General features: G+C 69.8%; 4 protein-coding genes and 1 pseudogene across 5 annotated transcripts; 3 read left to right on the forward strand and 2 right to left on the reverse strand.

Annotated features, from left to right (window-relative positions):
* Positions 1-124: 124 nt before the first annotated feature.
* Positions 125-621, forward strand: RHO1.4 (Rho-related GTPase-like protein; the record flags this gene model as incomplete). The annotated part of the gene is made up of 2 exons (XM_018885367.1): positions 125-505; positions 535-621. 2 exons carry the CDS (start codon positions 125-127, stop codon positions 619-621), a joined length of 468 nt encoding a protein of 155 aa, XP_018741933.1.
* A 224-nt stretch (positions 622-845) lies between these two features.
* MSY001_3466 (uncharacterized protein) lies at positions 846-1840 on the forward strand (the record flags this gene model as incomplete). The annotated part of the gene is made up of 2 exons (XM_018885368.1): positions 846-934; positions 961-1840. The coding sequence occupies 2 exons, from the start codon at positions 846-848 to the stop codon at positions 1838-1840; spliced, it is 969 nt and encodes a 322-aa protein (XP_018741934.1).
* A 1-nt stretch (position 1841) lies between these two features.
* Positions 1842-2924, reverse strand: MSY001_3467 (uncharacterized protein; the record flags this gene model as incomplete). The annotated part of the gene is made up of 3 exons (XM_018885369.1): positions 1842-2447; positions 2471-2666; positions 2689-2924. The coding sequence occupies 3 exons, from the start codon at positions 2922-2924 to the stop codon at positions 1842-1844; spliced, it is 1038 nt and encodes a 345-aa protein (XP_018741935.1).
* A 291-nt stretch (positions 2925-3215) lies between these two features.
* MSY001_3468 (uncharacterized protein) lies at positions 3216-5256 on the forward strand (the record flags this gene model as incomplete). Its single annotated transcript, XM_018885370.1, is given in 2 exon segments — positions 3216-4875; positions 4895-5256. The coding sequence occupies 2 exon segments, from the start codon at positions 3216-3218 to the stop codon at positions 5254-5256; spliced, it is 2022 nt and encodes a 673-aa protein (XP_018741936.1).
* Position 5257: 1 nt separating this feature from the next.
* On the reverse strand, positions 5258-11224 carry MSY001_3469 (annotated as a pseudogene). The gene has a single exon. A coding segment is annotated over exon 1 (5967 nt).
* Positions 11225-11226: the final 2 nt, after the last annotated feature.

The following is an 11226-nucleotide window of genomic DNA, read 5'->3' on the forward strand; positions in this document are numbered from 1 at the left end:
TTCACTAACGGCAGACATGCCTGCTTATTTCGTATACGACTAACAAGTTCCCGTCGGAATATGTGCCTACGGTATGCCACCCACGCTAACCACTCAGGTCTTTGACAACTATGCTGTGACGGTGATGATTGGCGAAGACCCATACACGCTAGGTCTCTTTGACACGGCGGGTCAGGAAGACTACGACCGCCTGCGTCCGCTCTCGTACCCCCAGACCGACGTATTCCTTGTGTGCTTCTCCGTGACGTCGCCGGCCTCGTACGAAAACGTGCGCGAAAAGTGGTTCCCTGAAGTGCACCACCACTGCCCTGGCGTGCCATCGCTTATCGTGGGCACCCAGGTGGATTTGCGTGATGATCCCGCTGTCATCGAGAAGCTTGCTCGGCAGAAGCTGCGTCCCATCACGGCCGAGATGGGCGAGCGCCTCGCCCGCGAGCTTGGCGCCGTCAAATACGTGGAGTGCTCGGCTCTCACGCAGAAGGGCTTGAAGAACGTCTTTGATGAGGTACGTACAGGCTACATTGACCCATGCAGGCCATTGTGGCTGCTCTGGAGCCGCCCGTGGTTCGGAAAAAGGTAGGTGCCTTTGTCTCACGCCAGTCGAAATGCGCGATTCTCTAAGGCCTAATGACGATTATGCCCATGCATCACCTACCTCATGTATCATCTTATGTCAGGCGTGTGGTTTGCATAATGCCTCATAGACATCCAGCATGTATAATTGCATGTCCTCACTGCCGTCGGCGCACGGTCAGTCCCACCTCAGCGCGGCGGCGGACGCCGAGTGCCTGTCGGCCGAAGGACGCCAAGGGCCGATCTGGCGCTGCGTCGCAGTGCTTCCCCACATGCGTGCGCTGTCGGCCCGACAGCAGGGGCGCCTCGTTGCCTATCTCGATGAGGAGCTCCTTCGTATCATGCGTGGATACCAGAAGCGGTACGTATGGATCCATTGATACGTAGGCATGAGCCAAGAGGTACTCTGCGTACGCTGCCGGCCTACTTAGACCAGTGGGGTCCGTGCGTCCAAGTCACAGCCTCTACCCCCCTGCAAGGCCCCGTCGCTGCGATCCACGACGCGTACCTGCTGCGGATTACTAGTGAGCTATCGGAGGGTATCACGGGCTATTCTACCGCGGCCACTGACGACTTTCCACAGGATGTACAGCTCATGTACGTACTGTACTGGATGGACGTGTTGGACCAGCTGTGGGTCGCGCGCCTCGAGCAGCGCGTCACGGAGCTAGACAGGGTCAAAGAGGGTGCTTGTGCTCATTTCCCTACGCCTGACAAGGCGGACCAGGTCGCCGCTGCGCTGCAGACGAGCGCTGCGGTGTCCTCATCGGAGGCCTGGCAGGCCGGACCGAGCGACAAGTCTGTGCCTCCGTATGGAACGACGGACCGCATCCGGCTACGGGACGAGATGTGCAATGCGAGGGAACGGCTGTTTGCGTGGATGCGTTCGCAGAAAGGCCTAGCGCCGCCACCCACGACCGTGGATCCCTGGCCCAGCACACACCCTACCTTGGAGTCCAGCGCGGACGCCGAGGAGAGGGAGGCGCGCCTCGAAGCTGAGGAAGAGGAAGAGGCGGAAACTTGGGCCGCTGAGCACCTTGCGCCCCCGGCGTCCGACGAGGACCGTGCAGAAGCGCGGGCGGGGGATGACCACTACGCCAAACTGTTCGACCGAACGCTCGATCCAGATGCGTCGGACGAGGAGCCACCTGTCAAGCGGACGAAGCGCTCCGGCGATACAGATGGCACGGAGATGGCCTTTTGGGACCAGCACTTTGCGTCGCTGTTTGCGCGGTCCTTACATCATCTTACACAGACACCCATGTAGACTAGTCGCCCATCGTATGTACATGATCAATCGTCCCGCTGCCCACACAGAGGTCGCCCTCGTACACGACGACGGTTTGGCCTGGCGACACGGCCGTGATGCCGTGCTCAAACGTGACTTGGACGCCGCCGTCCGCGAGGGGCGTCACACGGCACGGCTCGGCGTCCTGGCGGTAGCGGATCTGTGCGTGGAGCGTGGCATCCCAGCGCGGCAAGTCGCGGGCCCATACGAACGTGTGCGAATGCAGGAACACGCACTGGAGAAGCGGATGTGTCTTGTCCGGCACCACAACGATGCGGCGCTGCGCCGCCTCCTTTTTCGCGACAAAGAAGCGCTGGGGCGCACTGGGTATGCGGGCGCGCTGGCCAATAGTCAGGGTATGTAGGCCGGAGTGGCGGCCGACGACGCGGCCGTCCGGAGTGACAAAGTCGCCCGGCTCGCTTGTGACGTAGTTATCGAGGAACCGGGCAAATGCATGGGCGCTGCTGCCGCGCTCGCCGACAAAGCAGAGGCCCATACTCTCATCCTTGTCGGCCGTCGGCAGGCCCATCTGGTGGGCGAGGCGCCGCACGTCGGCTTTCAGGTACGTTCCGAGCGGGAAGAGCGTCTGGCGTCAGATCGAGAGCGCACCTGTGTCAGGCGGTCGGACGGCACCGACGAAAGAAAAAATGACTGGTCCTTGAGGCGGTCGACGGCACGCCGCACAAGCGGGTATGCCCGGCCCTCGGCGTCGCGGCGCCAGGCGACGCGCGCATAGTGCCCCGTGGCGAGCCAGCCCGAGTGCTTCGCGGCCAGGCGGTCGCGGAGCGCGCCGAACTTGATGGACCTGTGTCAGCGAGCCGACCTACCTGTTGCACTCCACGTCGGGGTTGGGTGTGGAGCCATCGTGCCACAGCTCCAGCGCCGGCTCAAACACGGTGAGCCAGTACTCGCGCGATAGGTCCACCATCTCCACGGGCATGTTGCCGAGGTGGCGGCACACCGCCTGCACGTCGTTCCACTCGCGCTGCCAGTCGCATCCCATAGCGCCGCCGCTCCCTGCGCGCATCGAGCCGCGCTCGTCGATGGTCGACCAGTTGCGCATGTACACGGCGCGCACGTCATAGTCCTGCGGTCAGCCCGACCGACGTACCTCGCGTGCGACCAGCGCCGCGGCCACCGACGAGTCGACGCCACCCGACATGGCCACAGTCACTGCGTGAGTCGTTCCAACGTACCCTTGTCACCGCGTCGGGGCGCGACGGTGCACAGGCCGCGGCGCAGCGCCCGGCCCAGGAGCATCGCGCACGTACAAGAGCAAGCGGCGAAGTATCACGTGACACGCACCACAACACACGCGTGCGCCGCCGCGAGGGCCTGGCGCGCTTTCGACACCATGAGCGCAGGGCCGGCGGCACGGCGCTTCCACGAGGCGGGCCTCGGGTCCCGCACGGGGCTGCGTATCGGCGCTGTGCAGCAGGACGCATATGGCTACGACGACCTCGATGCCTTTTTTGCCGAGTCCAAGCGTGTCCTGGAGTGGATGGCCCACTCGGACGACGAGGCGTCTGACACGGCGTCGACGCCCCGCACGGCGGACCCGGCGCCCCGCGCACGCTCGCCTGTAGAGCCAGAGGCGTCGTGGCAGCAGGATGCGCCGCGCGCGTCCGAGTGGGCCGCCCGCACGGCGGCGCCACGCAGCACGGACGCCAAAGCCCTGCTGGACGAGGCGCGCGCACGCCACTCGCTCCTCCCGCGTGCAGGCGCGGACGACTCTCTGTGGGAGTCGACCGTGGACCTGTCGCGCTCGGAGCGCACCTTTCACCTGAGCGCGCTCGCCGGCGACGTGAGTGTCGCGTCGGGCGCCGAGTCCCTCCTACGGCAGGTCGAGCGCACGCCCCTGTCGACGCTGAGCTCAGAACATACCCAGCCGAGTCCGCTGCCGCCGCCGTCGATGCCAGGCGAGAGCACACCGATGCCCGTGCAGCCGCGCGGTGCCGAGCGCCCGCGCGTATCGCACGTGCCCGACACGGATCTGCCGTCGTTTCTACGCGCGGACGCTTCTGTGCTGCCGTCTGCGCCTGCGTGGAGCCGCGCAGACTCGTCGGGCCTGCCATCTGCGCCTGCGTGGAGCCGCGCAGACTCGTCGGGCCTGCCATCCGCACCCGCGTGGAGCCGCGCAGACTCGTCGGGCCTGCCATCCGCACCCGCATGGAGCCGTGCGTCGACGCCTGCGGGTGCCTCGGAAGCGAGTGGTGCGTCAGCTGGCGCGAGTGAGTACGACGCGATGCCTGAGCTCGACATGGCGATGCCGCCCCCCGACGACGAGCCTGTGCCTGTGGAGCCGGTGCCGAAGAAGCGTGGGCGTGGGCGCCCGCGGAAAGACGCGTCGATGCCGCCGCCGCGGGGCCGGCCTGGACGGCCGCCGGGTCGGCAGATGCCGCCGCAGAAGATTGTGGAGCGGATCCACGACCCGCCGGCGTGGCAGCTGGACAACCCCCAGGGGCTGCGGCGCGGGAAGCGGCACCGCATCGCGCCGCTTGACTGGTGGCGTGGCGAGCGTGCGCTGTATGGGCGCCCGGAGGCGCCGGGCGAGGCGGATGCGCCGGCGGGCCTCGTGGCGCCGGTGCTCAAGGAGGTGATCCGCGTGCCGCGTGCGCCGGGCGAAGGCACGTTCTCGGGCATGCGGCGCTTCCGCGTGCAGCCGCCGGTGTATGTGCCGGCGGACCGGCCGCCGACGTACGCGGAGCCTGCGTACGAGAGTGACGACGAGACGGAGGACGCGTCGCGGATCGGCATGGCGCTGCGGCCGCCCGAGGAGGGGTGGGACGAGGACACGGACCCGTACGGCCGCGTGGTGGATGCGGACCAGGGCACCGAGGTCACGATGCGGATCGCGTGCACGGCCAAGGGGATCCGCCCGCGGCCCGCGTTCAACCAGAAGTTCTCGTACGAGAAGGTGTTTGGGGTCGGCGACTTTATGGCGGCGGGCGTGCTGGTGATTCCGCAGGGCGGCGAGAAGCCGACGAAGCCGAGCAAGGACAACAACTACGTGCGTACCTGCTGCTTACCCAGACGTTTGTGGTGCTGGAGGGCGCCGTGCAGGTCATGGTGCACCGCACGCGGTTCGTGATTGCGCCGGGCGGCATGTTCCTGGTCCCGAAGGGTGCGTCGCTCGTACTTACGCAGGCAATACGTACAATATCCGCAACGTCGCGCAGCGCGAGGCGCGCATCTTCTTCGCGCAGGCGCGCCATCTGGCGACGCCGCTCACGGACGTGGTGCACGATGGGCGCACGGCGTTTGCCCACGGGCCGGACCATGTGCAGGTGGAGCCGGCGCCGCCCGAGTCGCCCGGCGACGCGTCGAGTGCGACGTCGACGGACTCGGACGATGTGGATGCGTCGAGTGACTACGACGACACGCGGCCCCTGTAGTCTATGTATCCCTTTTGTGAAACAGGCGCGTCCAGCGGCGGGGCGCATGCGTCTCGCTGGGCGTGTCGGGCCGGCGCGCCGCGCCCGACTCGTCGACGGCGTCCTGCAGGCGCGCAGCGAGGGGCGGTCGGCGGCCGCTGGGCGCCCTGTCGTCGGAGCGCGGCACGGGCGACGCGGCGGCCGAGCGCGGCGGGAGCGGCGGATTCGGCGAGCTCCCGGGCGACGCAGCGGGGATGTCGAGCGGGAGCGGCGGGAGGCGGCGGGGCCCGGTGGGCGAGAGCGTCGCGGACGACGGCGCGGACGCGGACGACGGCGCGGACGTCGACTCGCTCCCCTCCGAGAGCGTCGCCTCGTCCGTGTACATGAGGAGGCGGTGCTGGCGCGTCTTTTTGAGGGCCTGGTGCTTGCGAGCATTGGTCGAGATGACGCCCTTGATGAGGGTGTTGCGGTGGTTCCACGCGATGCGGATCAGGTCGCGGCGGAGCAAGTCTGTCATGTCGCTGTACGTGCCGAGGGTGTGGCGGTACTCGAGGCGCGGGAGCTGGAACTCGAGGTCGTACAGGTTCGTGAGCGAGTACTCGCCGTCGCCCTTGTACGACAGGCACACGGTGACGGCGTCCACGAGCATGTGCACGAACGAGACGTACGTGCTTGCGCGCTGGATCATCTCGCTCTTGAGCGCCTCGGTATCGACGTCGTCGTCGTCGTCGACGTCCCAGAGGGCGGGCGCCGGCGCGGACGCGGACTCGACCGTGCGCTCGCTCGTCTCGCTGCCCGAGTCGGAAAGGCTGCCGTCCGAGTCGGTGTCCGAGTCGCTCGCCTCGCGCGGCGCGAGCGTGTTGCGCGCGCGGCGCGACATGGCGACGATGTGGCGGAGCCAGCGGCGCTTGTGCGCGTCCTCGACGACGTCCTCCTCGCGGGCCTGCGCGCGGCGCGTGCCGAACAGGTACTCCATGATCTGCTTGCCGACCTTGAGCTCGAGCTGCGCCTTGAACGGGTGCAGATGCAGCTCGCAGCAGTCCATGATCGCGACGCCGCCGACGGGCGGCAGCTGCAGCCAGTGCGCGCGGAGGAAGCGCCCCTCGTCGATCATCGGGTGCCCGTCCGCGGGGTAGTACGGCGTGAGGATGTCCTCGAAGTACGCGGACGGGTGCGCATTGTGGGCCTCGATGCGCCGCGCCGTCACGCCCTGGATGGACGTGCCGTTCGCGAGCGCGATGCGCGCGAGCGCCGTGCCCTGCAGCTGGAACCGCGCGTGCATCCCGTGGGGGTCGCGGGGGTCCGTCCCGGTGCCGACCATGTTCCACTCGACCGCGTCGGCGAACACGCGGACGAGCAGCGCGAGGTGCTTGGACTTGTCGCGCGCCGACGAGTGCGAGAGGAGCACGGCCTCCTCGAGCATGCACAGGTCCGCGTACAGGTCGAGCACCTGCAGCGACACGCGGAGCAGCTCGGTGAGGCCCGCCGTGTTGAGCTGCGCGTACGACGCCTCGAACGCGCGCCGCTCGTTGAGCAGGTCGTGGATGCGCGCCTGGTACGACGCGAGGAGGCCGACCACGTACGCGGGGTCGTCGAACGTGAAGCTGTACGCGAGCGAGTCGCGCCGCCGCTCGTGCTCCTTCTGCAGCGGGTCCGTGTAGAGCAGCAGATCGGTCGCGACGTGGTACATCGCCGCGTACTGCTCGCTCGTCGCCGTGAGCGCGAGGCGCGGGCACAGCACCTGCATCATGTCCATCTGGTGCGCGAGGTAGTTGACCGAGAGGTCGTCCGCGCGCGCGGGGTCGAGCACCGGGCGCGCGGCGTCGTGCAGGCGCTGGCGGTTGTGCTGGTCGAAGCGCACAAACACATGGATCGGGCGCACGAGCTGGCGCACGCTCGGCTCGCGCTCGCCGTGCAGCACGCCCGGCGGCAGGCGCAGCACATCGAGGCACCACGCGTCGTCGGCGCCCGCGAGCGTGCGCGCCGAGTGGAAGGACTGCAGCGCCTTGAGCGACAGGTAGTGGCGGAACAGCACGCGGTGCTGCGTCGAGCGCTCGTCGTACATGTCGTCGCTCACCGTGTAGGTGCGCGCACGCAGCTGCGCCGCATGGAAGAGCAGCGTCGAGTGCGGCCCGGCGCGGCTGTGCAGCACGAGCTCGGGCTCCACGCACACGCACACGCTGTGCTTGCGGACGGCGAACTCGTCCGCGATGCCGTCGCTCGGCGCGTGCGCGTCGCTGCACTCCGCGCCAAAGTCCTCGAGGAACGCGTCGCCGAGCGCGAGCGACGAGAGGCGCGCGACGCCGGCCAGCAGGTCGTGCAGCAGCGCGCTCGTGTCCGCCGCGTCCGGCTCGTCCGCGCCCGCCGCCGCGAGCGCGCGCGCGCGCTCGAGCAGCTCGCGCATCTGGTACTGCTCTGCGACGCTGAGCCGCTGCATGAAGCTGATGTGCAGCAGGAGACTCTCGTAGTAGCGCAGCAGCACGTCGCGCGTCTCGTTCGTGAGCACAGCGACGGGGTGGTGCACCCACACCTGGTTGTGGAACGCGGCCCACTCGGCGGTGAGCGACGGGTCCGGGCCCGACGGGTCGCCCTCGTGGCTCGGCAGCTCCGTGCGCGGCTCGTCGAGGCGCGCGATGTGCGCGGCGATCGCCGCCTGCTCCGCACGCACCTGCTCGAGGCGCTCCTCGTGCTGTGCGCGCCGCGAGCCCTGCGTCGCAGGCGACGCGAGCAGCGACTCGAGCGCATGCACGTCGCCGGCCAGCTGCCGCAGGCGCTGCGTCTCGAGCGCCAGGTGGTCGTCCATGACGTGCCGCGAGCGCCCGATCAGGCACGTGTGCGAGTCCTCGTGCCCAAACTTCGAGAAGGTGACGAGCGCGGGCGGCGCCTCGGGCGCGGCGCGCCGGCGCGCCGCCGCCGGCGGCTCCACGAGGCGGTGCAGGTTGATGCGCACGAGCGACAGGACCTTGTCGAAGTGCAGGCGCGGCGCCGCGCCACCGAGCGGCCGCGCGCCGAGCTCCTCAAAGTCGAGGCGGTCGTAGAGCGCGGCGTAGTGCGTGGCGTCGTGGCCGCGGCGGAAGACGTCGTCGAGGAGGTCGTAGCGGAGCTGCGAGCCTGCGTCGATGGGCAGGCGCCCGTGGAGTTCGGGGAAGCGCGCGCACACGCTGAAGAGCTCGAGGTCGCTCACGTCGAGCTCGGCCTCGTACAGCGGCTTGCGCCACGAGCGCGTGGGCTGGGCGCCGGGGACGGGCGGGCGGTGCACGGTCTCCTGCATGCGCTGGTGCATGTCGAGGTAGAACGTGCTGCACTGCGCCTTGAGGCCGACGTGCGTGCGGAGGCCCTCGAGCAGGTCGTAGCGCAGCGGCTGGAGGAACATGTGGGACACGTGGAGCGGCGCGATCGAGAAGCGGTACTTGAACGTGCCGAGGAAACGCCCGAACTTGGGCGACTTGACGCCGGGGCGCGCGGGGAACACGCGGCCCTGCCGGACGGGCAGGCTGAGCCGCCCGTTGAACAGGCGGAGCCAGTCGCGGAAGTGGTGCCACGTGCGCGACGTGATGTACAGGCTGTTGCGCGCGGCGCCGTGCGGCGCGCCGACCTGCAGGTCGCCGTCGCCGATCGCCTGCAGCGACACGGACAGGTGCACAAAGTCGGAGCGCCAGCCGCCGTACGAGTCGACCTGCGCGTCGCGGGGCAGGCGCGCGTAGCCCTCGAACGAGCGCATGCGCACCTGCCAGTGCGGCTTGCGCCCGAAGAAGCGGCACTGGCGGTGGAACGGCGGGCCCTCGCACCGCGGCGTGCGCTCGCACGTCGCGTCCGTGCACGTGTGCTCGGAGACGAGGCCCATGCCCCAGCGCACGCCGCCGGCGAGCTGCCAGCTGATCTTGGCGAGGGGGATCGGCGGCCCGACGTCCGTGCGCGTGAGCACCGCGCGCGCGCGCACGCGCTGGCCGCGCTCGACGTCGTACAGGCCGACGGCCGCGGGGTCGACGAGGTGCCGCAGGTCCGGCACGGCGAGCACATGCTCGCCGCTGCGCACCTGCAGGAATTCGCGGTCCGCGTTGTCGAAGCCGAGGCGCAGCTCGACGTGCTTGCGCCACGCGAGGACCCAGCCGGCGCCCGCGTGCAGCACGTCGTACGGGTCGCGCGTGCCCTTCATGAGCAGGTGCACGTCGCTGTCGAAGAAGATGTGCAGGCGGCCCTGCAGCTGCAGCGGCAGCTTGTCCCAGGGGCCCGGCTTCGGCGACGGGTCGTGCGGCGGGCTCGTGATGCTGTCGAACACGCGCTGCAGGTCCTGCAGGCCCGGCTGGATCGACTGGCTCCACCCGAACTGCGTCGGGTGCTCGGACGCGACGTGCACGGTGACGGGCCCGTACAGCTTCGGGCTCATCGTGCTCTTCGGCACGAGCAGCCCGTGCTCGGCGTCCTGCGCGCCGTCGAGCGCGGGCACGATGACCGTGTGGATGTGGCGCACCGAGTACTCGTCGCCCAGCTGCTCGGCGACGCACACGTCGCCCTCGGCCTCGAAGCTCGGCGCCAGGTCGCTGCGCGGCGGGATGTGCAGCAGCGGCACGGGGTAGTCGCGCAGGCGCAGCAGGCCGTCGGACGCGCGCCACCGCACATGCAGCGGGACGAGCGTCGTGTACGCGAGGTCCACCGGGTTGCCCGCCTGCGTGTGCAGCCAGTGGTGCGTGTCCGCGAGGTCAAAGCCGACCGGCGCCGAGACGTCGACGCACAGGTTCGTCATCGTCAGGCGCACGAGCGGCGGCTCCATCGGGCGCGGGAGCACGTCGATCGGCAGCGCCGCGTCCGCGCTCTCGCGCGCGTCGTACACGCGCCGGTGGATGTACGAGAGCAGCGAGCGCTCGCGGTGCGCGCGCACATGCCGCGCGTTGTGCCAGCGGCGCACCCAGTTCGACGAGTGCACCGCATCGAGGCGCGCGCGCGCGCCAGGCGGCACGCCCGCGCCGGCCTTCTGCGCGCGCGCGTCGAACAGGCGGTCGCGCTCGAGGCGCATGAGCTGCTCGTCGAGCCCCGCGCGGAAGATGAGGTTCAGCGTCGCGTCGAGGCTGTGGTCGGCCGCCTCGAGCACCGCGACGCCGAAGCGCACCGAGACGGGCGGCACGCGCTTCGGCGCCTCCGCGTGCGGGTAGATCACGCTGTCGGTGCGCCCGTGCACGATCTGGAAGAAGAGCTGCTTCGACGCCTTGAACGCCACGATCGAGCCCTCGATCAGGCGGTGCGTGTGGTACGCGTACGGCGCGCGCACCTGCAGGCAGTCGCCCGTGACGAAGATCGTACGCGGCGCCGCGCGCTGCTCGCCCCACGACACGGCGAGGCGCCGCAGCACGACGCCCTCCTCCCACGCGGGCGGCGCCACCTGGCTCGGCACGCACGCAATGAGCGTCGCCAGCGACACGCGCACGCCCTCGCGCACGCGCACGCGCACGCCGTGCACATGCGCAAACACGCGGCGCTCGTTCGGCAGGTCCATGTGCCAGTGCACGAGCGGCACGAGCGCGGCGAGGTGCAGCTCGCACGCGGGGCCCTCTGCTGCGCGCGGCTCCGCGCGCGGCAGGGCCTGGCGCAGCATGTGCACCGTGTGCACGGCCATGAGCACGCAGTACGTGTGCGTCAGCGCGACGCGCAGCACGACGGGGCCCGTCGCCGTCGCGTCGACGTGCACCTGCGGCGCATGCGCGCGGACCTCGACGGTGGCCTGCAGCGCCGGCACATGCAGCATCTCGGTGCCGCGCTCGAGCTGGTGCAGCGGCGGCGTGCGCCGCGGCGCGCGCAGCACATGCGCCCACGCGCCAAAGTCCCAGCGGTCCGCCGCGACGACCGACTCGCGCGCGGCGTCGCCCGGCGTCGGCGAGAGCGCCGCGCCGATGTGGACGAGCGGGCACAGCCGCACGTCGTGCAGCTCGAGCGAGACGGCCGCGCCGCGCCCGCCGGCCGCCGCGACGCCGCGCGCGCGCGTGTCGATGTGCTCGG

The sequence above is a fragment of the Malassezia sympodialis genome, genomic scaffold, assembly GCF_000349305.1.
Source record: "Malassezia sympodialis ATCC 42132 genomic scaffold, msy_sf_29, whole genome shotgun sequence".
NCBI classification, from domain to species: Eukaryota; Fungi; Basidiomycota; class Malasseziomycetes; order Malasseziales; family Malasseziaceae; genus Malassezia; species Malassezia sympodialis.